We start from the raw sequence: 24752 nt of genomic DNA, 5'->3' as shown, positions 1-24752 counted from the left end.
TAGTACAGCTGCATTGTTCATCACAAGAGGGGTCTCCACAACTAATGCAGAGATCCATCCTCAAGGATTGACTCCTACGATGGCGTAAGTGGAGTCTTCACGGGTCTATCGAGAAGGATGAATAGATAGTAGAATTGCGTTATGTACTACAAGGGGGGTACGGGGGTCTCCGCAATGACTTCAAAAACTTCCTGACATTTCTGAGCAAGCAGCAAGTAGCTACTTGTAATCTAAAGTCATTATGCTCAGCGTACCTTAACCATTTATGCACCCTAAGCATTGCTACCGAATCAATCCAATAGCTCAGCTAATAGTTCCTCAACCAAGGGCACCGCGCCGTATGCCACTGCCGACATAGCGCGCACTTGAACGCGCGGGGGTTCGCTTCGTCAATCTCAATACATGGGCTATCTCTATTCCACAGGGAATTGTACATACCATGCCAGTATGCTTCGGAAAGTGACGGGGGGGTTAAGCGAGAGGTACTGCTGCTGGACCTGTCATCAGTTTATAGGTTGTACGGTGCGCAGTTGACGTACGCGTGCTTTTCTTTGGCTGTGTCCTTGGTCTGGGCTTGCCCTATGGTTTTGCTGGGGGTACCTTCTTTTGTGTTTCCTGGAGGAGGTTCTTTCTTTTGCGCTCCGTGAGTGTCTGGATGCTTGAAAGCCTTGTTGGCGGTTGCTTTCAACTTCGAGGTGTGATTGTTCCTATTGCCAAATAGAACTTATAGCCCACAAGCGCCACAGGAAAAAAGGCTTTGAATGGAGGCTTACGGTGCCATTATGGGATGTTGCTATGTGCCTAGAAGTACAGTCAAAAATGGGGGTGTAGACAGGATGTCTGTCCTCGTCCTAGGGACTATATATGCTCTACTTGTGTGAGTCACTGTTGACGTTTTTGAATGGTTTCCGGCGTGATCCTGTGTCGACGTCATTAGGTGAGCGGGAGCAACAGTATTCGAACTGGTATAGCAGGTTGATCAGCATGGTGCGAGTTCAGCTGCATGGTGTATCGGGGCGATGATGCGGGAGATATGCATGGACGCAGTAAGCTTGTATTTGTCTCCTCCAGCCAGGCTCGACGTTCTGGTCTAGAATTCTCCGCTATGATTGTAACTGATCCCGTTGTACAAATCATCGTGTGAGTTGGCAGCTAGCAGATCGATATCTGATGTTAGATTAATCCTGATCACTGGTAGACATATTGGTCTGCGTATGACATTGAGAGAGCGGGCCTTTAGTTGTCTTCTACATAGTTTGTCATTGATAAGTAGCCAAACTTTACATTGCATTGAAATGCGAGCTATGCTTGAGCTTAGTAGTGGCCCACTCGTCCTCTTTCAGGCAGCTCCTCGTACACAGTGGAAGATGAGGATTGAATTCAAGGGGCTATACTGCCGCCGCGCTCACATGACTGGGCCTGCCTATAGAAGCAATCAACGGATCTTCATCGTACCTGCCGTGCCGACGGAAGCAGACATACATACATTTTCTCCATCGGTTCGCCGTTGGCTGAACGCTCGACTCTAACATGGTCCACCACTACGATGATAAATCAAGGTCGCAAGTGTCGAGATAGGTCTCTCCTGCAAGCCATCAGCACAGACGCGCTCTAGCTAGTACCCACCATTCCAGCAAGCGGGCTAGGGAAGAACTATTGAAAGCACCGTCTCGAGGCACGAACCGACCAACAAGCGCCTGTCACCCCTGTCACACCAGCAGTGGAGATACATCAGTATCACACCCATGACACCACCCCCGGCGAGTCATGTTTTGCCCAGAATGTCCGTCGGAGCAAGCTCCGTCCATCAGCCAAGACAAATGTCCGTCCACCACTGAACGACCCTTCAATCTCCAAGACCCTTCAATCTAACCGAGCGGGCGGAGGGATCGGCAGACGCTCGAGCCACCCAACCACCATTGACATCAACATTATCACAAGAACTCATAATTCACAAGATGTGCAATTTGGAAATGTAGGCTGTCTTCTGTTCGGAACCTGACAACTCGAATTGCATCTCACATCCTCTAATGCAGTTACCAGTGGAGCGTACATCTCGCGTACATCGCGTACAACTCAAACTACCGACGTTTCACCTCTCCGCAGCCCGTTCCACTCCGTTTCCACCATGCGACACTAAATCCTGAAGACATCTTGGCGCGGCACTTGCCCTACTCCCGACACGGACACACGGAGTCTTGTACTGTTCTGACCACTCAAACACTCGGCGTGCCTGAGATTGGTGGAACAGATGTCATTCCAAGTCTTTGGCATGGGACCGAGCGCTGACCTGCGTGACAGCGGTAAGGGGCAATTCAGGCACAGACCCAAGCACAGTATATATACCACGACCGCACAGCACTGGTACAGTGCGCTACAATGCTGCACACCCGGACAATGCTCAAAGCGTCGCTTCTGTCGTTCGTGGCCTTCACGGCCCAGGTCGCCAACGCGGCCTTTGGCATCACCACCAGCTCCAGCGCCTATGTCATCGACACCAATGCACCAAACCAGCTGACGTTCACCGTCAGCCGCAGCAGCTGCGACATTACCTCCATCGTCCACTATGGCACGGAGCTGCAGTACTCTAGCCAGGGCAGTCACATTGGGTCGGGTCTGGGCTCTGCCACGGTGACCGCCGTGCAGTCCGGTGACTATATCAAGGTGACCTGTGTGACGGACACCTTGACGCAGTACATGGTGGTGCACAATGGGGACCCGATAATTCACATGGCGACATATATCACTGCCGGTCAGTTGATTGTCTCGTTGAGGCGTGGTTGATGGCTGATACCTGGCAGAACCGTCAATCGGCGAGCTGCGGTTTATCGCTCGACTGAACTCGGACGTGCTACCGAACGAGGAGCCGTTTGGCGACGTTTCCACCACCGCCGATGGGACTGCCATTGAGGGATCGGATGTGGTATGTGACTTTCTAACCTTTGGCCGAGGAAGATTCTGACGTAAACAGTTCTTGGTCGGCAGTGAAACCCGCAGCAAGTTCTACTCGAGCGAGCGATTTATCGACGATCAGCGACACTGTAAGTACTACCATCTCAAACTTGGAGTATTACTGATCTTGCAGGCATTGCCGGGGATGCCCACCGCGTTTGCATGATCTTGAATCAATACGAAAGCTCCTCCGGAGGTCCTTTCCACCGGTATGTCTCCAGCCGGGTCAGATGACAGGCAACTGACAACACAGGGATATCAACTCGAACAACGGAGGGAGCTACAACGCCCTCTACTGGTACATGGTGAGTAACCCTCCAATGTAGGTGGTCATCTCTGATAGTCTAGAACTCCGGCCACGTTCAAACCGAATCCTACCGGATGGGTCTCCACGGTCCATACTCGATGTACTTCAGTCGCAGCGGTACCCCCAGCACCAGTATCGATACCTCATTCTTCGCGGACCTTGACATCCAAGGCTATGTTGCCGCCTCAGGCCGAGGCAAAGTGACCGGCACGGCATCGGGAGCAGACTCGAGCATGGACTGGGTGGTTCACTGGTACGCAGCTTTTCCTGCGGTGTGGTCGTCAACTAATGAGGGTAGGTACAACGATGCGGCACAGTACTGGACTTATACCAGCTCCAGCGGCAGCTTCACCTCGCCCGCCATGAAGCCCGGAACCTACACCATGGTCTACTACCAAGGCGAGTACGCGGTCGCCACGAGCTCGGTCACCGTGTCCGCCGGATCGACAACGACGAAGAACATTTCGGGGTCCGTGAAGACCGGCACTACCATTTTCAAGATTGGTGAATGGGACGGACAGTATGTACCCCTGGCTGCAAGACACTGTGCCAGTACTGACTTCACAGACCAACCGGCTTCCGCAACGCAGCGAACCAGCTCCGCATGCACCCGTCCGACTCGCGCATGTCCTCCTGGGGTCCACTGACCTACACGGTTGGCAGTTCCGCTCTGACTGACTTCCCGATGGCCGTGTTCAAGAGCGTCAACAACCCGGTCACCATCAAATTCACCGCGACATCCGCGCAGACCGGCGCAGCGACCCTGCGGATCGGGACGACCTTGTCGTTTGCCGGTGGACGACCCCAGGCGACGGTACTGCCCCTTCTCTTGGGAATTGTTTCAGTCACTGACTTGCAAACAGATCAACAGCTACACAGGAAGCGCACCAGCTGCGCCGACAAACCTGGACTCTCGGGGCGTGACCCGCGGTGCGTACCGGGGGTTGGGCGAGGTGTATGATGTGTCCATCCCGTCGGGGACGATCGTCGCGGGAACAAATACGGTAAGCTGGCTTGTGTGGGATTGGTTGACGTTGCTAATGTGATGTGTAGATTACGATCAACGTGATCTCTGGAAGTTCGGGGGATACGTATTTGAGTCCGAACTTTGTAAGTTTTTTTTGTGTGTTGGATGAGGAATTTGCTAACGAGTGTAGATCTTTGATTGTGTGGAGCTGTTCCAGTAGCTGGTTGTTTCTAGGGCTGTATGGTGCAGCCGGGAGTAGATAGCTGTATTGGACAGTTCTAGTCGTATGTGGAGGAAAGACCTAATATCAACTGAAATCCATAACCTATTGTAATCTTCTGCTGAAGTATTATTCTGCTTGAATAAATGTATGTGGTTCAGCCTGGCCACTCAGTACCCTGCATATGTCATTATAGCATAGTAGTCGAATAACATCGAAATTCCGTCTCCTACAATAGTAAGTGGACAGCGGTATTTACTACTCTCTTTGGGGAAAACCCCTTATCATAAGGGAATGGAAGACTCGTACCCGGCAGAGGAAGTAGTAATAGTACTCTATGAGCAGGGTATCTTTCCTCTTGTGTTCGAAAATACTCCCTTATAGATCAACGGGTCGGTCCTTCAGGTGCTAAGGCGTGTCCAAGGGACGATGGACGGGCAGGACAGCAGTACATACGGTGTCACCTTAGGCTCTCTGTTCCATGTACTGCAGAATCCAGTCATGTCGAGTGCGGATCTGAGAGAAAAGAAAAGACTTGTATGGAAAACCATTACCTTAGCGCTGGGGAGGTGAGCTGCCAGGAGATCTTAATTTACCTATTAGTTAACAACTATAAGAATTGAGATACCCCATTGAACAAGGCATGGGCTGATTGGTCATAGATTAGTCATTATCGATCAATCACCAACATCAACAACAGCTCAGTCACCAGCAACCCAGGACAAGGGTTTGGAAACGTCTCTTATAGAATATACATTTATGTTAGTCTTTATATTCACAGCAGTTTCTTCGGCCCAGTGCCCGCTCTGCAAATGTTCACATGTCCTTCCACATACATGAATGCCCGGCGGCGCCCTCGCAGCCAGGTATGCAAGTTTGTCTTCAATCGGTTTCATGGCAGGGAGGCATTATCGGCCATGTCCACTCGCACCCCACGGAAATCAGATAATATGAGTCAAGATACAGATGAATCCGCCACGTCGTCTCGCAAGTTCCAGTACAGGTTGATTGAAGACGTCGAAGACCTGCACCGATATTGCCCCGGTGGCTATCCTCCTTTACAGGTCGGCGATAGCTTAGCTGATGGCCGATATCAAGTGGTCGGCAAGCTTGGGTACGGGGGCTACTCGACGATATGGCTGGCCCGTGACTGCCAGAAAGCCCGATATGTCGCCGTGAAGACCATTACCGCCGACGCCAGCAGCCACTCCCCTGAAGTTAGGGTGCTACATTCCCTAGCAAGTGCGGTGTCTCGTCCCGGCAAGGAAGTTTTCTGACCCCTCTTGGACGAATTCTGGGCTGCGAGTCCCAATGGACAGCATCGATGCATCGCCACTCCACCGGCACGGATGAGCTTGTTCGATGCCAAGGAGGCTTCGGTTTCTGGGGTGTTTCGGCCCCGGGTCGCGCAATCGATGATCGCCCAGCTCATTCGGGGCGTCTCCTTCCTCCACAGTTTGGGCTTTGTACATGGCGGTTAGTATGGTGGTGATGTCCCTTTCCTCCATCAGACTCCGCGGGGTGGATTTGGCTAGAGCTGACTCTCCGTGACCCCCTCTCCCCCTGAAGATCTGCATCTAGGTAATATTCTTGTTCGGTTTCTCAGGTCCATTGACGGTATCTCCACCCCATCAGAACTGTACGAGAGGTACGGCGAGCCCGAGTGTGAGGATGTGGTCCGTCTCGATGGTCACCCTTTAGGGGAGGGCGTCCCCGCGCGGGTTTTCTTGGCTGGGTGGTTCGGCGTGCGCAGTGATGATCTTGCCCTCGGCGAGGAGCAGATCACGCTCAGCGACTTTGGGGAGTCGTTTGTGCCGTCCGAAACGGTGAGGACCGCCTCCAAAACCCCGCCGCTTCTTCAGCCGCCCGAGGCCAGGTTTTCCGACGAGCCGCTCTCCTTTGCCTCGGACATCTGGACGCTCGCTTGTACCATTTGGGAAATCCTCGGGCAACGGCCGCTGTTTGAGACGTTCTTCCCGAGTCCGGATCGGGTTGCGGCGGAGTGGGTGGAGGTTCTTGGGATGTTGCCGGGGAAATGGTGGGGGAGGTGGGAGAGGAGGCTGGAGTGGTTCAGCGAAGAGGGCGAGCTGGATCTGGTGAAGACGGGGAGGGCTGGGCCCCGGTGGTGGGCGGAGGTCCTGGGAGAGGCGGTTTGAGGAGAGTATCCAGAAGCCCCGGGCTGAGGTGGGTTTGGAACGCGTGACGGAGGATGAAAGGGCGGCGCTGATGGAGATGTTGCGTGGGATGTTGGCGTTTCGGCCTCAGGAGAGAACTACCGCGCGACAGGTGGTGCAGTCTCGGTGGATGAGGGGTTGGGGGATGCTGGCGCTGGAGGAGAGTTGGCGGGTATCGGATGCGGAGGTGGGGAGGGGATGAGTGGTTATCCGGGGTTGTGATATCCATCTTTGGGGGTATTGCGAGTCTCTTTGGGTTTCAAGTGTTGGATGGAGGTTTCACGGTTTGGTCTGTGCTACCTTTATTGTCTACTTGCGGATCGAGGGTTAAGGGGATGGATGAAGGCCATGTTGATGATACTGCCTGGTCCTATTCGGCTGAGAGACGCATCCGCTACTTGAAGATCGTAGGGTAGTTATTGTTCAGCATGGTTGTGGCATTGTAGAATGGTGAGACCTGTGGCCCTTGTTACTTGTGTGAGAAAAACACACTCGGTGGAGCAATGGACTCGATCAGTCGGCTTCTACTTGACAGCTGCAGATTGCTCGGGCTCGCTGGAGACTTCATCGAAAGTCCACGGAGTGCGCATCGTACTATATCTCATCATTGAGTTGGGGTTTTGAGGGTAGGAAGATATCGATACAAAGTGACCTTGCCTCAAGGCAATCCACGAGACATTCAGCTTGTACGACGTAGAAGTAAGGTTTGTATGAAGCCGAAAGAACTCCATCGGAGTCACCAGGTCGGACAATGCGACTGTTGTTTCCCTGCTGTCCACATTTCCAGTGACATCTGAGATCTCGGAACACGGCACAGCCCCCAGATCTCAGTCTGGGGATTTAACATCGGAACTGCAAAAAGGAACGAACCCCCACCCCAGAACCAGGCAGCAAATCGTCTCGGTGATGTTTTCATCAATTCCGGCCAGGGGTTGGGCCGAGCCCCTGGCCAACATTCCAGCGAGCGAAGCCGAACACAGAGCAAGCGGCATGCCTGGTTACCTATGCAGCCGCCGCTGTTTGTTTGTCCACCCTCAGTCAACAACACAGCATGCATGACTCGGCTCGCTTGGTACCGTTTGAAATCGTGGCCATTCTGTTGCGATCCACTCTGTCATATAGGCAGCCGAAACCGTCCTGCTCGGAAATATGTCTGAGAGGCGTATATATAGCGAAAGGGACCGCATGATGGCGTCGTCCATGGGGAAAATGGCACTCGCGCTCCGGCCTTTGAGCATCTTTTCTTGCACTGTGCCTGCTCATCGACATCCACCACAAGGAAAATGTATGTGAAGCTATCATGTCTTGCCGCGATTGCGGTCGCGTTACTTCCATCCTCGGTGGTCGGGCGGGGGAAGAAGATCCCCTTCGGTCGCGACGTGCAACTACTCGCGGAACTGGGGATAGAGCCGGACCTTGACCGTCATGTGTACGCAAGCATTCATTCAGCCGTCTCACACTCGGCGATGGTGACGGTAAAAGACGAATACGTCTCGGTAAGGGTCGCAGAGGTTTTGTGCTCGGTGGTGCGGATCTAACGTCCGTAGATCCCGATCGATCACAACAACGCATCGGCAGGTACATACAGAAACCGATTCTGGGTGAGTGACGAGTTCTATCAAGCCGGCAAGCCGATCTTGGTTTACGACGCCGGAGAGACGGAGGCGGCCTCGGTCGCGCAGGCGCACCTCACTTCGTCACTGTCATTCTTCCGGTCAACTCTAGAGGAATTCAATGCCATGGGAATCATTTGGGAGCATAGGTTCGTCTACCCGCACCGGAGATGCTTGGGTCGGCTCAATGGACTGACAGCGTCAGATACTATGGCAAATCGACCCCCTTCCCTGTGACTTATGACACTCCGCCAGAGAACTATCAATACCTCACAACCAAGCAAGCGCTCGCAGATCTCCCGTACTTTGCACGGAATTTCAGTCGCAAGGCCCATCCTGATGTCGATCTCACTCCCGCAGGAACCCCCTGGGTCATGATCGGTGGCTCATACGCTGGCATCCGCGCGGCCTTGACTCGCCAGGAGTACCCGGATACCATTTTCGCTGCCTGGTCCTCCTCAGCACCGGTACAGGCCCAAGTGAATATGACGGAATACTTCGACCAGGTCTACCGAGGAATGGTGGCCAGTGGGTGGGCCAACTGCACCAAGGACATTCGTGCCGGGCTAGAATACATCGATGAGCAGCTGTCGAGTAATCAAACGGCAGGGTCGATAAAGCAACTGTTCCTCGGCTCGGAAGCCGAGAAGAACTCCAACGGGGACTTCACAGCCGCGCTGGTGGCTATGTACGGGAGTTTCCAGTCGTATGGCATGAACGGGGGCACGGCAGGCCTGGGGGCTTTCTGCGAGTACCTGGAAACTGACCCAAACACCAACCAGACTGCCGGTCCTGATGGGCTGGCCTCCATCTACGGCAAGCAATATGTGGCGGAGCGCTGGGCGGCTTGGCCCGTGCTGACGGCCTTGGTCAACCAGAACATGGACACCAATTGCAGGGGCCAGAACACCAGCCTGCCGCTGGAATGCGATCTGAGCAAGCCGTACGGCGACCCTTCGACCATAAGCTGGACGTGGCAGTACTGCACCGAATGGGGGTTCTACCAGGCCAATAATGCCGGCCCCCATGCGCTGCTCTCAAGCTATCAGACCCTCGAGTACCAGCAGCATATCTGCAACCGGCAGTTCCCTGACGCGATCAAGAAGGGGCTGTTACCGGCCCAGCCTCTGACGGAGCAGACCAACCGCGAGTTTGGCGGGTGGACCATCCGACCCTCGAACACATATACCAGTGGAGGGGAATTCGATCCGTGGCGGACCTTGTCCGTCCTGTCGACAGAGGACACGGCGCCCCAGGGCGTTCAATTCTCCAGCGACATTCCGTCGTGTGGGGTGACGACCAATGAGAACACGGTCTTTGGATATATCCTGGAGGACTCGGAGCACTGCTTTGACTTCCAGATGCTCCCCACGGCCGGCAAACTGTCACGCGAGACGTTCACCACGGCGCTGTTGCAGTGGCTGCCGTGCTTCGGCACAGGAGCGGGAACGTCGACCAAGAGCTGAAAGAGAGACTGGATCGACCAATTTCAATGTACATATTAGGCCACAATCAGATGTTCTGGGTTTCCAGCAGATGGCAGAAGATTAGGAAAAGAAGGAGCTGGATGGATAGTACTGGGCTGTACACCATTGCCGCTTCCGTCCTCCTAACCTTCTAACCTTTTTCGGAGATGCTTGCGAATTTCCCCGGCCTCCGAGCCTCTAGCCATGAAATCACGAATCAGCCATGGTGCTTTTCCCACTTTTCCTTTCCAATCATTGCTGTTTGGGTCGCTTTAACCTTTCTTTATCCTCTTACGCCTCCAACTTTAAGTACTAGTGCGTCCGACGAGGCACACGGGGGCGTTTTGTGACATGTGTCTCCACCGAGGAATCCTATGCCTAAAATGCCCATATTGTATCCTTCAACGTTGCCCGAGTCGGGTATAAATAAGTATATCTGGAACAGGTGGAGAGGATTTGCTTCAGGTTTACCTCAAACTCGCCTCAATACAGCTCATTTATCTATCACTCTACAATTAGCCAGCCCTTTGCCTTCCTTCCCGGCATCTCCAGCATCATGCTGACTCTAATCACTTTGGTCAGCGGGGCACTGTACCTGACATATCAAATCCTACGCTCCATCCAACAAGCATTCAGAAACCGCAGAACGGCAAAATCGCTGGGCTGCGAGCCTCCACAAAAGATTCCATCTGATCCTCTTGGTCTCAAGAGTTTCTTCGAACTCGCACGGGCAGCGAAGGACAGCCGGGTGGTCGAATATATTGCGGGGTTCTACGATCAGTATGGACCCACGTTCAGCTTGACCGGGCTAGGAGGGGTCTCGATTCTGTCCACGGTTGAGCCTGAGAATCTGAAAGCCCTCTTAGCCACCCAATTCCATGACTTCAGTCTGGGTACCCGCCACCGTGAGTTTTATCCCTTGCTTGGGGACGGCATCTTCACACTAGATGGTGCGGGCTGGTCGCATGCCCGGGCGTTGTTACGGCCGCAGTTCACGCGGGATCAGGTAAGGCCAAATCATATATCTCACGCATCTCAGGGCCCAGAAACTAAATGCGGACAGGTGGCGGATCTAGATCTGATGGACGGTCACGTCTCCCGGCTGATCGAGCTGATCCCGAAGAATGGCAGCGACTTCGATATCCAGCGCCTCTTCTTCCTGCTGACCATCGACTCCGCAACACACTTCCTGTTCGGCGAGTCAGTCAACGCGATGCACTCCTCCGGCCATACCGGGGTATTGGAGAAGACAACTGTCGGGGATGCACAGGGCTTCGCGGAGGCTTTCAACCTGTCGCAGGAGTACCTTTTCACCCGCAACCGGTTCATGGGCCTGTACTGGCTGGTCAACCCGAAGGAGTTCCAAGAAGCCAACAAGCGCGTGCATGAGGTTGTCGACCACTACGTCCGACTGGCGCTGGCTTCAAAGAACAACTCGAACAAGAGTGCGGATCGATACATCTTCGCCGAGGCGCTGGCCGCGGAGACGGACGATCCGAGGGTCCTGCGTGATAACATGCTCAATATTCTGTTAGCAGGACGTGACACGACGGCCAGTCTGCTGAGCTCGGCGTTCTTCTACCTGGCACGTCATCCCGCCGTCTGGGACCGGCTGCGGCGGGCTATCGTCGAGGAATTCGGTGATCGTGTGCATCCGCGGGCGAAGATCACGCAGGCGCGGTTGAAGGACATCCCATATCTGCGGTATTTCCTGAACGAAGGTAACTCAGAATCCATTCCCATGAATGAGGTTTGGTACTGACGACTCGACTAGTTCTCCGTCTGCTGCCCCCCGTGCCACTTAACTTCCGTGTCGCTGTCAAAGACACTTCACTCCCGCTGGGCGGCGGCCCGGACGGCAAGGCCCCCGTGTTTATTCGCAAGGGCCAGCTCGTCACGTACTCCGTATATGCGATGCACCGGCGGGAGGACCTCTACGGGCCTGATGCGCGAAGCTTCCGGCCGGAACGCTGGGAGGAGAACGCCATCCGCGGGTGGGACTTCCTGCCGTTCAACGGCGGGCCCCGGATCTGTCTTGGTCGTGAGTTACATCCCGCAATTCCTTGAAGCCCCCATCACTTTCCCTATAAGGCAAATGCTTTGCTAACCTGTTGGATGATAGAGCAATATGCCCTGACCGAAGCGAGCTATACCCTGGTCCGCCTGCTGCAGCATTTCGACCGGATCGAAAATGCCGCACCGGCGGTGGAGGAGCCCCGGATCATGTCCAATCTGACCCTGTCGCATTTACATGGGGTGGATATTCGCCTGTACCCGGCGGCCTCGTAGGGATCCTGGTTTTTCTTTCTGTATGCGTCGATGTATATGTTGTTTAAGCGATATGCAACCCACCTCGTATCGGGTGAGACAAGTCTACATTGCTGCGGGCGGATGCGACTCTCCCCCTCATAAGTCTGAGACATGACGATATATACGAGATACTGCATTCTCATGCATGAGATGTCTCGTTGTTTATGATGCTTGAATCATCTGATCTATCTTCCGTATTATAGTCATGTGTCTGGTGCCTTGTTCCGAGTCATGTCTCGGAGATAGCCCGGAAGTATATGCAACCTTCCCTTTCAACACCAACCTTCACGGATCCTGCCATGCGGGAAGGGACAAACGTGCGGGAAATTCCACGACCTCCTGAAAAAAGTCAGGACTTTCCTCGGCTACTGTTTAGCCCCTATAGCTCAGATTTTCAGATGGGATTGTGTGATGTAAGGCACCCCCGAGGTGCAGGTGCCCCGTACCGGCCAGCATCGTTGAACGGAAATGGACGATCATGATGTCAAGGCCACACACACATACAACAGAGCAAACGACAAACGTTGGAGTGATGTAGTCGCTTTGATAATTTGGGGGGAATTCGGAGATCCGATCGGCGAGCAAAGTGCACAATTCCTGTATGATAGCACAGCCTTAACGTCAGATTATAGTCTAGGGTCCTTTCTTCATGGCTGATGCTGACAAAGGGGAGAACAAAGTGCTTGTTTCTATAATTAAGTTAATCCACTTTTTGGCTGACACAGCTATTATGTTTTATTTTATTTTTATTTTTTTTGTTTATGCTGCTCAGGGGACAGGTGCATAGAGTTTTTGCATCAGATAGACGTTAGTTTATGGGGTAGGATTGTGATAATACAGTCCTGAAGATCCAATGGTCATTTTACTTGATACGTGAGCATAGATCGGGATCGACAGAGTAGATGAGGATCGACTGGCTTCAAGTTTGGGGTTTGCTGCATTGTATGTATTTGTTGAACGGAATAAAAATAAAGGCAGCGTTTTCATTTTGCATGTTGTTTAGTGTTGAGTAGAATTTTAAGAAATGGGAGGATTGTACTGTAAGCAGTACCTGGCAGAATGTGTGGTGGTTTGATTACCTCCAGCCTCCAATTTCCCACAGCACACACAGCACACACAGCACACACAGCACAGCACAGCACATGATGGGGAGATTTCCTCGTTGTGGGCCAGACAGATAGACAGCCAGACAGAACATGGAATGTCTCATTACTCCCCCGCCTTTCTGTGCCAATCACCGTCTGTCTCCGACTTCGCCGCCCACCGTCGCTGACTGATTATTCTCCAGACCAATCACCACTTTGACTCCAAAGCCAATCGGTCGTGGCCGACGCCCAACCTTGAAGGCAGCGGAGTAGCGGACTGTCCGTGAGTGGGCCGGCCAAGTCTCTTCTTGCTCTTCTTGCTCTTCTTGCTCTTGTTCTCTTTTGCCTCCATCATTCAATCAATCCCGTTCAGCCTGCAGTATTCCGTACCAGTGTTCCTTCAAACCGGGGAGGGTTCCTGGGGCAGTGCCAAGTCCATCTGCACCCACCAATTCAACCACCACTTCAGTTCCTGTCTCCTCTCTTTCGTCCTTTCATGTGTTCATTGACTTTGTTCTTGCTTTGGTTCCTCTGATCTCCGTCCTCCATTGCCTCCTTAGGAAATTGTCTTCCACGGCCTTGTTCCCCACCGGATCTGGTGGGAGTGCTCGCCGCTCCATACTTAAATACCCGTCATTCCCATTGGCATCCCTTCTTCATCACACACAATCTTCTCCTCCTTTTACAGCATAATATCTACCTCTGTACAGGATTCTCATTCTCTCGTCTTCACATTTAATTCTCGTTCAATTCTCGCAATCATGAAGTTCATCGCTTCTCTCGCTCTGCTCGTCTCCGCTGTTGCGGCCAGCCCCATCCAAGCTCGCGACACCGCTAAGAGCTTCTACCTCAAGACCTCCGGCGCTGCCAACGACGCTCACAACAACCTCTACGTCTACGCCTATCACACCGGCGCCGGCTTCAATGATGCCGTGCTCACCTCGGACACTTCCAAAGCCAGAGCTGTTACTCTGAACGGCACAAACGCTCAGTTCGACTTGGGCACCACTTTCCCCTGGGGTTTCAAGATGGGTGCCAACACCAACTATGCTTGTCAGTTTTCGCCTCTCCGACGAAAAAAATACGCATTGGGCTAACCTCGTGTTGTAGCATGGGAACCCGTCCAGATCAATGTCGGTTACGGTGACGAAGGTTTCTCGGTCGACGGTACGAGTCTTCAGTGGTCGGAGCAGAACGGTTTCGGCGGCTGGTTGGGTAAGTGAACCCCAATCTGCACGAAGTTAATCATAGAGGGACACTTGTCACTGACAAATTCTTTTCCTTATCTATTTTAGTCTGCGACTGGTACCACAACGCTCCTCAGCTCTTCTGGCTCTACCAGTACCTGCCGGCCACGATCCCTTCCTCCTGCGACAAGGTCGACCTCACCGTTGAATATACCTCCTAGACAAGGCACGAGGGGGGTATTTTGCTTTTACCACCACCACAACGAGGCCTCGTGGTTGATGAATCATACGACGCAAAGATAAAGATCCGGAGAACTATTCGCCTCCTCCCCGCCAGCTTGACGCTTACAAGATCTGTATCAGTACGACGACGGTTAAGACTTTTCGCCCTGATGTTAATGCTAAATAATCGTAATAATGACCTGCGAAGGATGATGATGGGAAGCCAATGTATCTATGTGTGATTCGTGCGATAGCGTTCTGCTTTTTATTGAGTTCTAGCTATCGATGATTGAGGGACAGTGAGAAATATATACCGAGTACCAATTATACATACCATCCAGTGCATCTTTTACTTATCTGCTAGTATCTGCGACTCGGCAAGTAAAGGAAGCAATAATTGGCAATAGTGGCTTGTAGATGTGCAGGATACTGGGTGCAAGGAGCGAATCGAGGTGCAAGGGTATGCACAACATTTGTCCAAGATGTGCGTTGAATCATGTCATCCATGAGTGAATAATGCCTTGCTGCCTCAGGCCAGTGAATACCAAAAATAGCTGCGTGTCTCACAAATGGCCCAATCGGGTTAGTCCCCTCTTCCCCTTCTCCTTCTGCTAGTCTCTCGCTTCTCTCGCTCGCTCGCTCTCACGCTCGCCTCTCGTCTTCTGCTGCGCCTGCCTGTGGTCTGTTTGGGCCCTTGTTTTTTACTCTTTTATTCTATCCTCCTCTGCATCGTCCCCAGATAAGTGTCAGTCGCTTCTCTGCTCTCGTCCTTTGCAGTTTTGTTGAGCGCCAGGCCCCGTCACTCGCTTTGTTTACCCACCCCGACTCTCGCTGGACCCTGCCGATAATCTATCAGCCGATCTGCATGTTTCAGGCCCGCTGGCCTAAAAAGACCGACCACCCTCTGCAGTTCCATCGTCTTGTCAATCTCTGGGCACCGTTTCCATCGCCATCGACTGCATCATCCGCTTAATCTCAATCGCTCAACACATTGCACCTTCTTGTCTGAGAGACGAATCCTCATCACAGCGACGGGCCCACGTCGATCGGACCCTGAATTTCGCCAAGGGGGATCACTCGACCCCTCGGTTTTCACCCACTCTCTACAACCTCCATCGCCCGCACAGCCCGCACCACCATCATGCGTTCCTTATACCTCCTACCCGCCTTGTGCATTCTCCTCCTCCTGGGGACGATCTCATCGGCGTTCCCCTCCCCTGGGGACGATTTGGCGCACGGTCAATTCCTGCGGCGAGCTGGTCAGTACCGCCTCAGCCCCTAAACGCTGGCTCACTCTTCCTCCATACTGACTATTCCAAAGACACCACAGCAGCCGACAGCGCCACGACCGGCCAAGCCGCCACGACCGGCAAGAGTGCAGCCAAGACCGATTCCGCTACCGACTCGGCCACCGACTCGGCCAAGGAGACCGCTTCAGGGACGAAAGCCACCGGCAAGGCCACGGGGACCGCAACTGGGACGGCCACTGGCACCGCGACCGGGACCGGCACGAACAGCGGGACCGAGACGGGATCCGATTCATCGACCAAGAAGGGCAGCACGAAAACCACGTCCAGCAACTCGACGACCACCAATGCCTGGGCCGGTGGCATCTCGATGCTGACGCCCGCGACGACGACCACAACGTACTACAAGATCGGCAACTCGGTGACGTTCGCCTGGAACTACACCTCGCTGGACGTGACGCCGACGGCGGTCAACGTCATCGCCTCGTGCAGCCTGAACAGCCACAAGTACACGATCACGCAGAACATGACCGTCAAGGAGACCAACAAGGTCGTCTGGGACACGGGCGAGTACAAGGCCAATGCGACGGTCCCGCTGCTGACCGCCTCGTACACGCTGATCGTCTGGGACGCCAGCAAGGCCATCTCCGACACGGCCAGTGGCGGCCACCTCAGCGCCGCCAGTTACACCTTCGCTATGTACAGTCCGCAGTCGTACACACCATTGAATGGTTCGTCTCTCCCCGAGTTTGTTGCCCCATTTGTTTCAAGGCTAATCGAATATACCCTCTGCAGGATTCGTCTGCGCCACCTGCAGCGGTGCCCTCTCCGAACTCGAACGCCAAGGTCTCAAGTTCGTGTTCGGCATGGTCCTCATCACGATCACCACCTTCACCTGGTTCGCCGGTGACTTTGGGGTCTTTTCCACATAGGGCGATTTTGTTTGTGTAAAAACGTTATGAAAGCAACCATCCTATTTCTAATTTTCTGTTTTATCCCGCACAGAAAGAAAATGTAATCCTGCATCATGTTTTGGGTGTGCAAAGCGAAGGGTTCTTGTTTCCGTGCTCTCGTCATATTCATGAATAATAGCGTTTCTACATGTGTTGTTTCGGTTGGCGTGTTCCTGTTTTCGTTTTGGGGGTGGTGGTGATAATGTATGTTGTTGATAGATTGATGAATATATTATAGGATCTTGGGACTCAGAACGTGTATCTTGTGTATTCCAGTTTAGTTGTGCTGTAGAGGGGATTGTTATATAGACATATGTGTGTGTGTGTGTGTGTGTACTTAGATCTGCATATTTTACTGCTGTATGTATTCTATGTACGTGTGGGTGTGCGCGTGAGTGTATCTGCATATGCACGAATGCATGTATTCATGCATGGGGTTATAATGGTACAGCTACAGTACATCTTTCTTTACTGGGATAACGTGGATACTGGAATGGAAGGGTTTAGGAAATTGGACCCCGAGATATGGCATGATAATCCTATTCTTAATCTTTTGAGATTGTGAAAGGTTGTATTGTGGTATGTAGATGCGTTATGTATGAAGTTGGTGTTTTTGGTTCCCCGTCCCGTCCCGTCTGGATCATTCATGAGCGGTGAGTTGGCTCTCATTTGCGATGCAGTGTGCTTTCAACTGGGCTCGGCGAGCATAGATTGGATATCGTGATGCTTTCTTAGGTGTCGCGTTTCTCTCATTGCATCTGAGGTTGAGGATGTGGGTAGCTTGGTTTGATGGTTCGCTTGGTTGTGCAGTGGTTTTGTTCTGCTTGTGTCTTGTGGAGGGTTTCTTGTTGAGGGGTTTGTGGATTTCCGAGTCTAGGTAGCGGTATTGTTTGGGGGTTTGAGGAGGTGTGGATTGCTTGAGGTCGTGGGTTGTCGTGGGGTCGACGGTTTTGTAGGTCTCATTGTCTGTGTTTGAGAGTCGGGGTTGGATCATGAGACTGGGATTGAGGTATCCTCGGGGTGGGGGGAGCTGGTCGGCGCTACTGGATGTGGACAGGTTGATGAGTGGTATCGAATTGCTGTACAAGGATTGAGAAATGCTTGCCGTGTGTGGTTGATGGAGTAGATGGAGTTGGTGAAGTTGATGAAGTTGATGAAGTTGGTGAAGTTGATGAAGTTGATGAAGTGGTGAAGTTGATGAAGACTATTCGATGATCGTCTCTGCTTGTTGCTCTCACTCGGAGACACAGCTGGGATGATAGGCTTCCCAGACGGTCGTGGACTGCTGGCCGTCCGCGGATGGGACGAGTTTCAGCCTGCGGACGGCGGGTAACTGGGCCGCAGTGTCGGTCAGCTTGTTGCATTTCAGGCACGGCGTTTGTTTGATGTCGGAGTACGATGATAACATCTCCTGTTGCTGCGTTAGGTATGTACGGGAGAAGTACCAGGACCAAAGAACTCACCAGCAATTGGAGTAGGTCCCACTGCCGGGGACGCGAGTTCAAGCACTGCATGACCGCGCCCTCGAGCTTGGTGACGGGCTGTCCAGGCGCCGCCTTACTGGCGATCCGCCATTCCGGCACCCCGTGGCTCTCCAGTCCCTCGACGGTGTGAACCTGGAAGACCATCCCGGCCTTCACCAGCGCCACCAGCACCGACGCCTCCTCGGTCTTACTCATCCGCACCCGCACTCCGGGCACGTTCCGCTGGGCAAACCCCTCCACGATCGCCCGCCAGCCGCCCTCCGTGGCCTGGACCTTCGACCGCTCCGCCTCCTCCTCGGCGCTCCGCCGCTCCGCCTGCTTCCCTTCTTCCTCCCGGACGAGCCCCTCCAGCAGCACGTCGTAGTCCTCCTCCCACATCCCCGTCGGCTGCAGCAGCTGGCCCCCGTTCCCCCGGATCTGGGCGTCGACCCGATCCCAGACGCTCTTCATCTCCGGACTCCGCCACAGCGTCTGGAACTCCGCAACCTCCCGCACCCCGCTATGGACGCATTGCTTGAGCTGCTCAAACACGGCCCGCGGGGAGGATGATGATGATGGCGACGATACGCCCTGCTGCCGGCCAGCCGCTATGCCCGGGTTGGCGGCCGTTATCAGGGGTTCCAGTAACCTTCCTGGAAGCAGTGTGCGCAATTGATGGATCTGTTTCGGTTGTTAGTGGAGCGGTTCTCATCCAAACACAAGAAACGGAAAAAAGGATTGGGCTTTTTTTGTTGCTCTCACCATTCCCTCCAGTTCCTGGAGCTTCGCGAGCGATGACACAAGCTGCATCTCGGTGTCCCAGACATCATTGTCGGGGGTAACTACGCTGGACTCGCTGATGTTCGCTGTGGACATCTTCACGTCCTGCGAGGGGGCGGCGGTCATTTCCGGCACCACGATGGGCATTCGAGGCGGGTTGGGGCCGGGTTTGGGTGCTCCTGCCATTTTCCCTGTGGAGTCGTGAGGTGCGCGTGGCAACAGTTGGATGAGTGTAGTTTAGAACACAATATGGCGCCTCAATAGGGTGTGCTTTTTTTCCAGAAGATTAACACCTCAATGAGCGCAGATTAAATGAGAGATGGCCCGATGGTTATTGATATAGGCTGCGGTCAATAAAGAATGAGCTATAAATTTGCATACAAGCTTCTTGCAAGCGCGCACAGTCACTTCAGACTCAATTATGCTTCGCGCAAGCCAGTCAGATGAGCGCCCAGCTGTAAATATAGCAGTTGTCTTGCTATCAATGAAATAGCTGCACAATCGGTGCGTGTAAGAGACCGCAGCGGCCGCCGAGAGAGGATGGAAACCTGCTGAGTAAGTCGGGCCAGCCACATGCTCCAGCCACAGTGATATGTCTGGCTGAAAGAGGAATTTCCTGTACACCGCCCAGTACACCGCCTGGGAGAATACTGTTAGTCACACCCTACGTAGCCTCCCACGTCACAGAAGTGGGCTCTGGCCCGTGTGTTCGCCTCATTAAACTATGGAGTAGTATGCGAAGATGACATGGTCCACCGGATGCATTGATGGTGGTGGTCGTGGTCGTGGTCGTAGAGGTCGTCCCGTCGATGTTAAGTTTTGGAGAGGGGTCAATTGAGGGATACTTTTTTTTTTGGCATGATACTGTATCTACCTAGTATATGCCTCCATTCCTTCGGTCGGTCCTTGGGTCCAGGGACCGTGCTCGGTGCCATAATAAGAAAGAGAGAGAGCCACACAAAAACCAATTCAGGCCTTCTCATTATCACTCAACACTCAATGTGTATGGTCTTCCTTCGAGGCCCTTCCTCGCAGCCCAACTACAAGCGCCATCGCTCAAGGGGGTGGATGCAAACTTCCCAATGGAGGCAGATCGTCGACGGGGGCTGGTTGAGCAGGCAGGCCAGACTGATTGATGGGCATTATATAACGATGTTGTGACTCTAGGATAGGTAGTTACTCAATTCTATCAGGGTAGTATTGTCTTCCAATAGTTAAAGGGCTCAATGGCGGCCTTCCGGTGAATAGAGCCACAATCGTCTTTTTCCTCCCTCTTGACCCTTAACCCCACAGAAGCATAAGATATACAGACAGGCCTCTCTGCCTATTTATTCACAATAGAACTAAACCAAACCTTCTTCTTGCGTGGTCTGCGCCTTCGTGGTGCCCTTCCATTTGCTGCCATCCGATCGACACTTTTTGACAGGCACTCCAAGCTCTCTCTCCCCGATCGAATTCGTCATCGCCCAACAGTATTCTGGGAAAGGCGAACACACCTTTGAGTCGTGAGATCAGAAGATGTGAATTGGGTCTGTGGGTTGGTTGCACTTGCCCGGAACCATCCAAGTGCGGGAGGAGAAGGGTTAAGAGCCTGAGGCCCTCATCGGGTTTTCCCCTCCCAGACTAACCAGAGCCAGGCAGAGTGACAGAAGCTGAGCCTGAGTGACTTGCACTTGCACTTGCACTTGCACTCAAGTACTACGTACAGTACAGACAGCCCAGTATCTCCCTCCACCTCCACCACAGCCAACCTTCCCGAACTCCTCCTCTTTCCCTACTCTTCTCTCCTTCCCTCTTCTTCTCTCTCTTCCCCTCCTTCACAATCCTCTCCAGCTGGATTTATTTCCAGTTCCCTCACAGTCATTTTGAGACTGTGCGCATTTCTGCCTGGATTCCTGTCCTAACCGGGACTTCCAGTCAGTCCCTTCTTCCCCATCTCTTCTCCCCCAACCCCCTTCGCGTGTGTCAGCTGCCGCATCGATAACTTACTGGTTGCTGCGTCGCACCCACTCCTCCCCCCCCCGTCCGTCATTGTGTATTGCGACCGCCCAACCTCCGTACGGACACACCTCGTCGCTCTTGTCTTCCTCCACCAACCAACTCAACAACATAACCGGTCATTCGGAACATGACCTCCAGCGCTGCCTAGATCCACACCCTCAATTCCTTCATTTGCCTCGTTTGGAGACCTAAGTTATATACCATACCTACTTGACTTGCTGGTGTGCCGCGTCGTCTCCGCCTGATTGCGCTACGTGCGTCGGCCGTCCCCGCCTGCTATCTAACGCTCCGATCGTGGTGCATGTGCGCTGTCGACAGAGATAGATGATCATCAAATTCCCGATTTGATCTATCTTTGCTACAGAAGTGGTGTCGCTAGACCAGCGTGAAGAGTAATCATGGATTCCCAGTGGCAGTCTTACCAGGATCCCTTACTGGGCCATTCGGCGCAGTTCAACAACGGCCTGACGTCGAATCCACAACAGCACCTAGCCTCAAAATACGGCGGCCAGCCACAGCACTCGCAGCCCCCGGTCGGATACTCCTACGAGCCCTTCCAATCCCCTGCCGGCGCTGGGAAACCTTCGTCGACCGTCACGAACTCCAAGACCGTCTCGATGGCCTCGTCTCCCGCTGCTACGCCACGTAGTCGAGATTATGTCACCGATGCGGATACCACCATGGAGGACGCCGATCCGTATAACCGGGCCAAGTACACTGCACGGCCTGCCCACCACAGCCGGCCGTCCTCTCAGTACTTCTCCCATGAAGAGTCTTCGGCCGCTCGCAGATACTCTCCCGGGAACGTCTTGTCGTCGCCCATGTCTTCCTATAATGCCAGTCCCGGGAAACAAAACTCGTACGCATTCCCGCCCGGCCCGAATCAGTCGCGACGCTCGCCGACCAGGGCGCCGAATTACGCCTCACCTCCCCAATCGTTTCAGTCGCCGCCTTGTGAGTGATATCCACTACCCTCATGGTTGCTCAAAGTTCATCCTCGCTAACCGCTTCTTTGCTTGTTTGGCAGCCGGTTCGCGACCGCCTCGACTCCCTCCTCTGCAGCCTACCGATATGAGCCCCGATCAGTTCTATCCGCCCTCTGCGGGCTCTCAGCTCAGCGCAGCCTTCGCGCAAGACGGGCGATCCCCTCGTTCTGCGTCTATCTCAGGTGGCAGCCACTTGCCCGGTCGAGGGCCCATTCCCAAATTCCAGAAGATCAAGTCAGTGTCGGATCTGCAACCGCATCTGAATGCACAACCGCCATTCAGACGTGCCAACCCCGAAGGTGGCTTTATTAGCGTATGTTCTGGTACCCCACGGCACATGCGTGGATTTGCTCTGACACTTCTACACAGCCCCTTCAGGCGTTGACAACGCATCTTCCCGCCACTTATCGCATATGCAATCCGGGATTCAACTACGAGTCTTCGAGAAACCCAAGGCGCGTTTTGACGAAGCCCAGTAAAGGCGTGAAGAATGATGGCTACGACAATGAGGATAGCGACTATATTCTCTATGTTAATGACATCTTGGGTAGTGAGGAAGCAGGTCACAAGTGAGTAGCCTGCGGGACGGTCTCTGCATATTATTTGGGCATCTTCGCTAACAGTATCAGGAATCGCTACCTTATTCTTGACGTACTGGGTCAGGGAACCTTCGGGCAAGTTGTGAAGTGCCAGAATCTGAAAACGGGAGAGGTCGTGGCCGTGAAGGTCATCAAGAACAAGACAGCCTATTTCAACCAGAGCATGATGGAAGTATCGGTCTTGGATCTGGTAAGCTCAGGTTTTTCTGATTGCATGGGCACCTCACTAATTCCGGGCACAGCTCAATAGCAGGTACGACAAGAACGATGATCATCACCTACTCCGCTTGAAGGACACTTTCATTCACAGGCAACACCTTTGTCTTGTGTTCGAGTTGCTCAGTGTCAACCTCTACGAGTTGATCAAGCAGAACCAGTTCCGAGGTCTTAGCACGACCTTGGTGCGCGTATTTGCCCAGCAGTTGCTTAATGCTCTGAGTCTGCTCAACAAGGCGCATCTGATCCACTGCGATTTGAAACCGGAGAATATCTTGCTAAAGAAGTGAGTTACTCACCCAGGCACCTCAAGATCGTTGGAGCTAACTCTAAGCCTCGCAGTCTGGAGAGCCCCATTATAAAAGTGATTGATTTCGGCTCAGCATGCGATGAAAGGCAGACTGTCTACACCTACATCCAGTCGAGATTCTACCGTTCGCCGGAGGTTCTTCTTGGCTTGCCGTACGTCCCACCGCAATCGTCTCCCGCCTAACCCTTCCCCCTGATGGACGGCACGACTAACAATTCCCTAGCTACTCTTCTGCGATTGACATGTGGTCCCTTGGATGTATCGTTGTGGAACTGTTCCTGGGCCTTCCGCTTTTTCCAGGTTCCTCAGAATACAACCAAGTCTGTCGAATCGTCGAGATGCTGGGCCTCCCTCCGACATGGATGCTAGAGATGGGCAAGCAATCGGGCGAGTTCTTCGAGAAAACCCAGGATGAGTTCGGCAGGAAGACGTATCGCTTGAAGTCCCTGGAGCAGTATTCTCGCGAGCACAACACCAAGGAGCAACCAAGCAAGAAGTACTTCCAGGCTTCGACCCTTGAGGAAATCATCCGCAGCTACCCGATGCCCAGGAAGAACATGAAACAAGCGGAGATCGAGCGAGGTACGCCGTCTGCCAACATCCTCTCCGAATGCAGGGACTGACATCTCTTTAGAACTCAATAACCGCATAGCGTTCATAGATTTTGTACGAGGGTTGTTGACCATCAATCCGCTCGAGCGTTGGTCCCCACAACAGGCTAAGTTGCACCCCTTTATCACGCAGCAGAAGTTCACTGGGCCATTCGTCCCTCCGATGAATCTGAAGTATTCGTCCCTCAACAAGACGGTGGCGCCTGGAATCCAGCAGCAGCAGCAAGCGGAGGCCGCCAGTAAACAGCGGGCGGCACAAGCAGCACACGCCCAGAGTGCAGCACAGAATGCATACAATATGCAACTGAATCAGTTCCACACACCAACCCATGCCCAACCGCCACCGATCTATAACGGGATGTATGCCGGCCATCAGCAAGGTGCTCCTCCGCCGTACCCCAACCAGCCCCCAGCCTACGGTCATCAAATGAACATTCTCCCAGGGCAGATACCGCAACAGCAGTACGCGCCATCACAGACCCTCTACGCCCAGGCAACTACGAGGGCCGGCCGACAGCGTGCATCCACCATGGACCCCCAGGGTGGAGGCATTCCGCCGACCATCCAGCGCGTGGCGAGTCATCTCGATCCCAACGCGCCGATCAGGCTGCAGCCGAGCCCGGCCTACTACCCACCTCCCCCGGATGGGTATGTCGATGCCAACTCAGCCAACCAGCAAAGGCGTCGGGGAAGCCGAACGGGTGGCACAAGAAATCGGGACTTTATCCGGACTCTTGAAGACGGTGTCCTAGGAGGTGAAGGCTTTATGAGCCAAAATCAGTGGCACTGAGGGTGATGAGACCGCTGGCAGTTTGGTCGCACCTGGCAGGTGCATCAGGCTCGCTGACTAAAATTCGATCGAGCAAGCACATGCTCGTCTACCACGAGAGAAGAACGGTCCGATACCTGTTCTCGCGTGTCCTCCTTTCGTGGGATTCTGCAAGTTATTTTTTCCCAGTCTTCCCACCACCAGGTATTCCCAAGTTTGGGCCGCTCTCAAGCCACAACAGTACCGTCACGCAATCCTGCTCCATATGCAGTCTGCTTGTTGATCAGCATACAACATTCGATATCTTTAGCTCG

The 24752-nt window shown here is 53.5% G+C and overlaps 9 protein-coding genes across 9 annotated transcripts; 7 read left to right on the top strand and 2 right to left on the bottom strand.

The window, feature by feature from the left end:
* Nucleotides 1-2397: 2397 nt before the first annotated feature.
* Nucleotides 2398-4446, top strand: rglA (putative rhamnogalacturonase B; the record flags this gene model as incomplete). The annotated part of the gene is made up of 11 exons (XM_020200109.1): nucleotides 2398-2752; nucleotides 2802-2923; nucleotides 2972-3041; nucleotides 3086-3161; nucleotides 3206-3257; nucleotides 3301-3512; nucleotides 3558-3779; nucleotides 3827-4073; nucleotides 4123-4263; nucleotides 4313-4369; nucleotides 4417-4446. The coding sequence occupies 11 exons, from the start codon at nucleotides 2398-2400 to the stop codon at nucleotides 4444-4446; spliced, it is 1584 nt and encodes a 527-aa protein (XP_020052258.1).
* A 779-nt stretch (nucleotides 4447-5225) lies between these two features.
* On the top strand, nucleotides 5226-6132 carry ASPACDRAFT_126205 (uncharacterized protein). Its single transcript, XM_020196893.1, has one exon. The coding sequence runs from the start codon at nucleotides 5364-5366 to the stop codon at nucleotides 5721-5723; it is 360 nt and encodes a 119-aa protein (XP_020052257.1). The 5' UTR covers nucleotides 5226-5363; the 3' UTR covers nucleotides 5724-6132.
* A 1224-nt stretch (nucleotides 6133-7356) lies between these two features.
* ASPACDRAFT_81664 (uncharacterized protein) lies at nucleotides 7357-7612 on the bottom strand (the record flags this gene model as incomplete). Its single annotated transcript, XM_020205926.1, has 2 exons — nucleotides 7357-7452; nucleotides 7487-7612. The coding sequence occupies 2 exons, from the start codon at nucleotides 7610-7612 to the stop codon at nucleotides 7357-7359; spliced, it is 222 nt and encodes a 73-aa protein (XP_020052256.1).
* Nucleotides 7613-7903: 291 nt separating this feature from the next.
* On the top strand, nucleotides 7904-9776 carry ASPACDRAFT_1875474 (putative serine peptidase, family S28; the record flags this gene model as incomplete). The annotated part of the gene is made up of 3 exons (XM_020198055.1): nucleotides 7904-8116; nucleotides 8168-8382; nucleotides 8439-9776. The coding sequence occupies 3 exons, from the start codon at nucleotides 7904-7906 to the stop codon at nucleotides 9697-9699; spliced, it is 1689 nt and encodes a 562-aa protein (XP_020052255.1). The 3' UTR covers nucleotides 9700-9776.
* A 189-nt stretch (nucleotides 9777-9965) lies between these two features.
* ASPACDRAFT_126202 (cytochrome P450) lies at nucleotides 9966-12260 on the top strand. Its single transcript, XM_020196892.1, has 3 exons — nucleotides 9966-11420; nucleotides 11474-11740; nucleotides 11822-12260. The coding sequence occupies exons 1-3, from the start codon at nucleotides 10256-10258 to the stop codon at nucleotides 11986-11988; spliced, it is 1599 nt and encodes a 532-aa protein (XP_020052254.1). The 5' UTR covers nucleotides 9966-10255; the 3' UTR covers nucleotides 11989-12260.
* A 1312-nt stretch (nucleotides 12261-13572) lies between these two features.
* Nucleotides 13573-14821, top strand: ASPACDRAFT_81663 (uncharacterized protein). Its single transcript, XM_020205925.1, has 3 exons — nucleotides 13573-14147; nucleotides 14205-14309; nucleotides 14390-14821. Exons 1-3 carry the CDS (start codon nucleotides 13856-13858, stop codon nucleotides 14500-14502), a joined length of 510 nt encoding a protein of 169 aa, XP_020052253.1. The 5' UTR covers nucleotides 13573-13855; the 3' UTR covers nucleotides 14503-14821.
* A 325-nt stretch (nucleotides 14822-15146) lies between these two features.
* On the top strand, nucleotides 15147-17031 carry ASPACDRAFT_126197 (uncharacterized protein). Its single transcript, XM_020196891.1, has 3 exons — nucleotides 15147-15762; nucleotides 15825-16481; nucleotides 16546-17031. The coding sequence occupies exons 1-3, from the start codon at nucleotides 15645-15647 to the stop codon at nucleotides 16680-16682; spliced, it is 912 nt and encodes a 303-aa protein (XP_020052252.1). The 5' UTR covers nucleotides 15147-15644; the 3' UTR covers nucleotides 16683-17031.
* Nucleotides 17032-17937: 906 nt separating this feature from the next.
* ASPACDRAFT_47264 (RNA polymerase II mediator complex subunit MED27 domain-containing protein) lies at nucleotides 17938-19132 on the bottom strand (the record flags this gene model as incomplete). The annotated part of the gene is made up of 3 exons (XM_020201926.1): nucleotides 17938-18114; nucleotides 18167-18847; nucleotides 18929-19132. 3 exons carry the CDS (start codon nucleotides 19130-19132, stop codon nucleotides 17938-17940), a joined length of 1062 nt encoding a protein of 353 aa, XP_020052251.1.
* Nucleotides 19133-21345: 2213 nt separating this feature from the next.
* Nucleotides 21346-24459, top strand: ASPACDRAFT_35463 (putative protein kinase Yak1; the record flags this gene model as incomplete). Its single annotated transcript, XM_020200121.1, has 8 exons — nucleotides 21346-21901; nucleotides 21975-22246; nucleotides 22303-22502; nucleotides 22563-22722; nucleotides 22775-23034; nucleotides 23091-23210; nucleotides 23282-23640; nucleotides 23693-24459. 8 exons carry the CDS (start codon nucleotides 21346-21348, stop codon nucleotides 24457-24459), a joined length of 2694 nt encoding a protein of 897 aa, XP_020052250.1.
* Nucleotides 24460-24752: the final 293 nt, after the last annotated feature.

Source organism: Aspergillus aculeatus, assembly GCF_001890905.1.
Source record: "Aspergillus aculeatus ATCC 16872 unplaced genomic scaffold ASPACscaffold_18, whole genome shotgun sequence".
NCBI lineage: Eukaryota > Fungi > Ascomycota > Eurotiomycetes > Eurotiales > Aspergillaceae > Aspergillus > Aspergillus aculeatus.
Note: the sequence above shows the minus strand (reverse complement) of the source record. Positions and strands in the feature narration are given on the sequence as shown.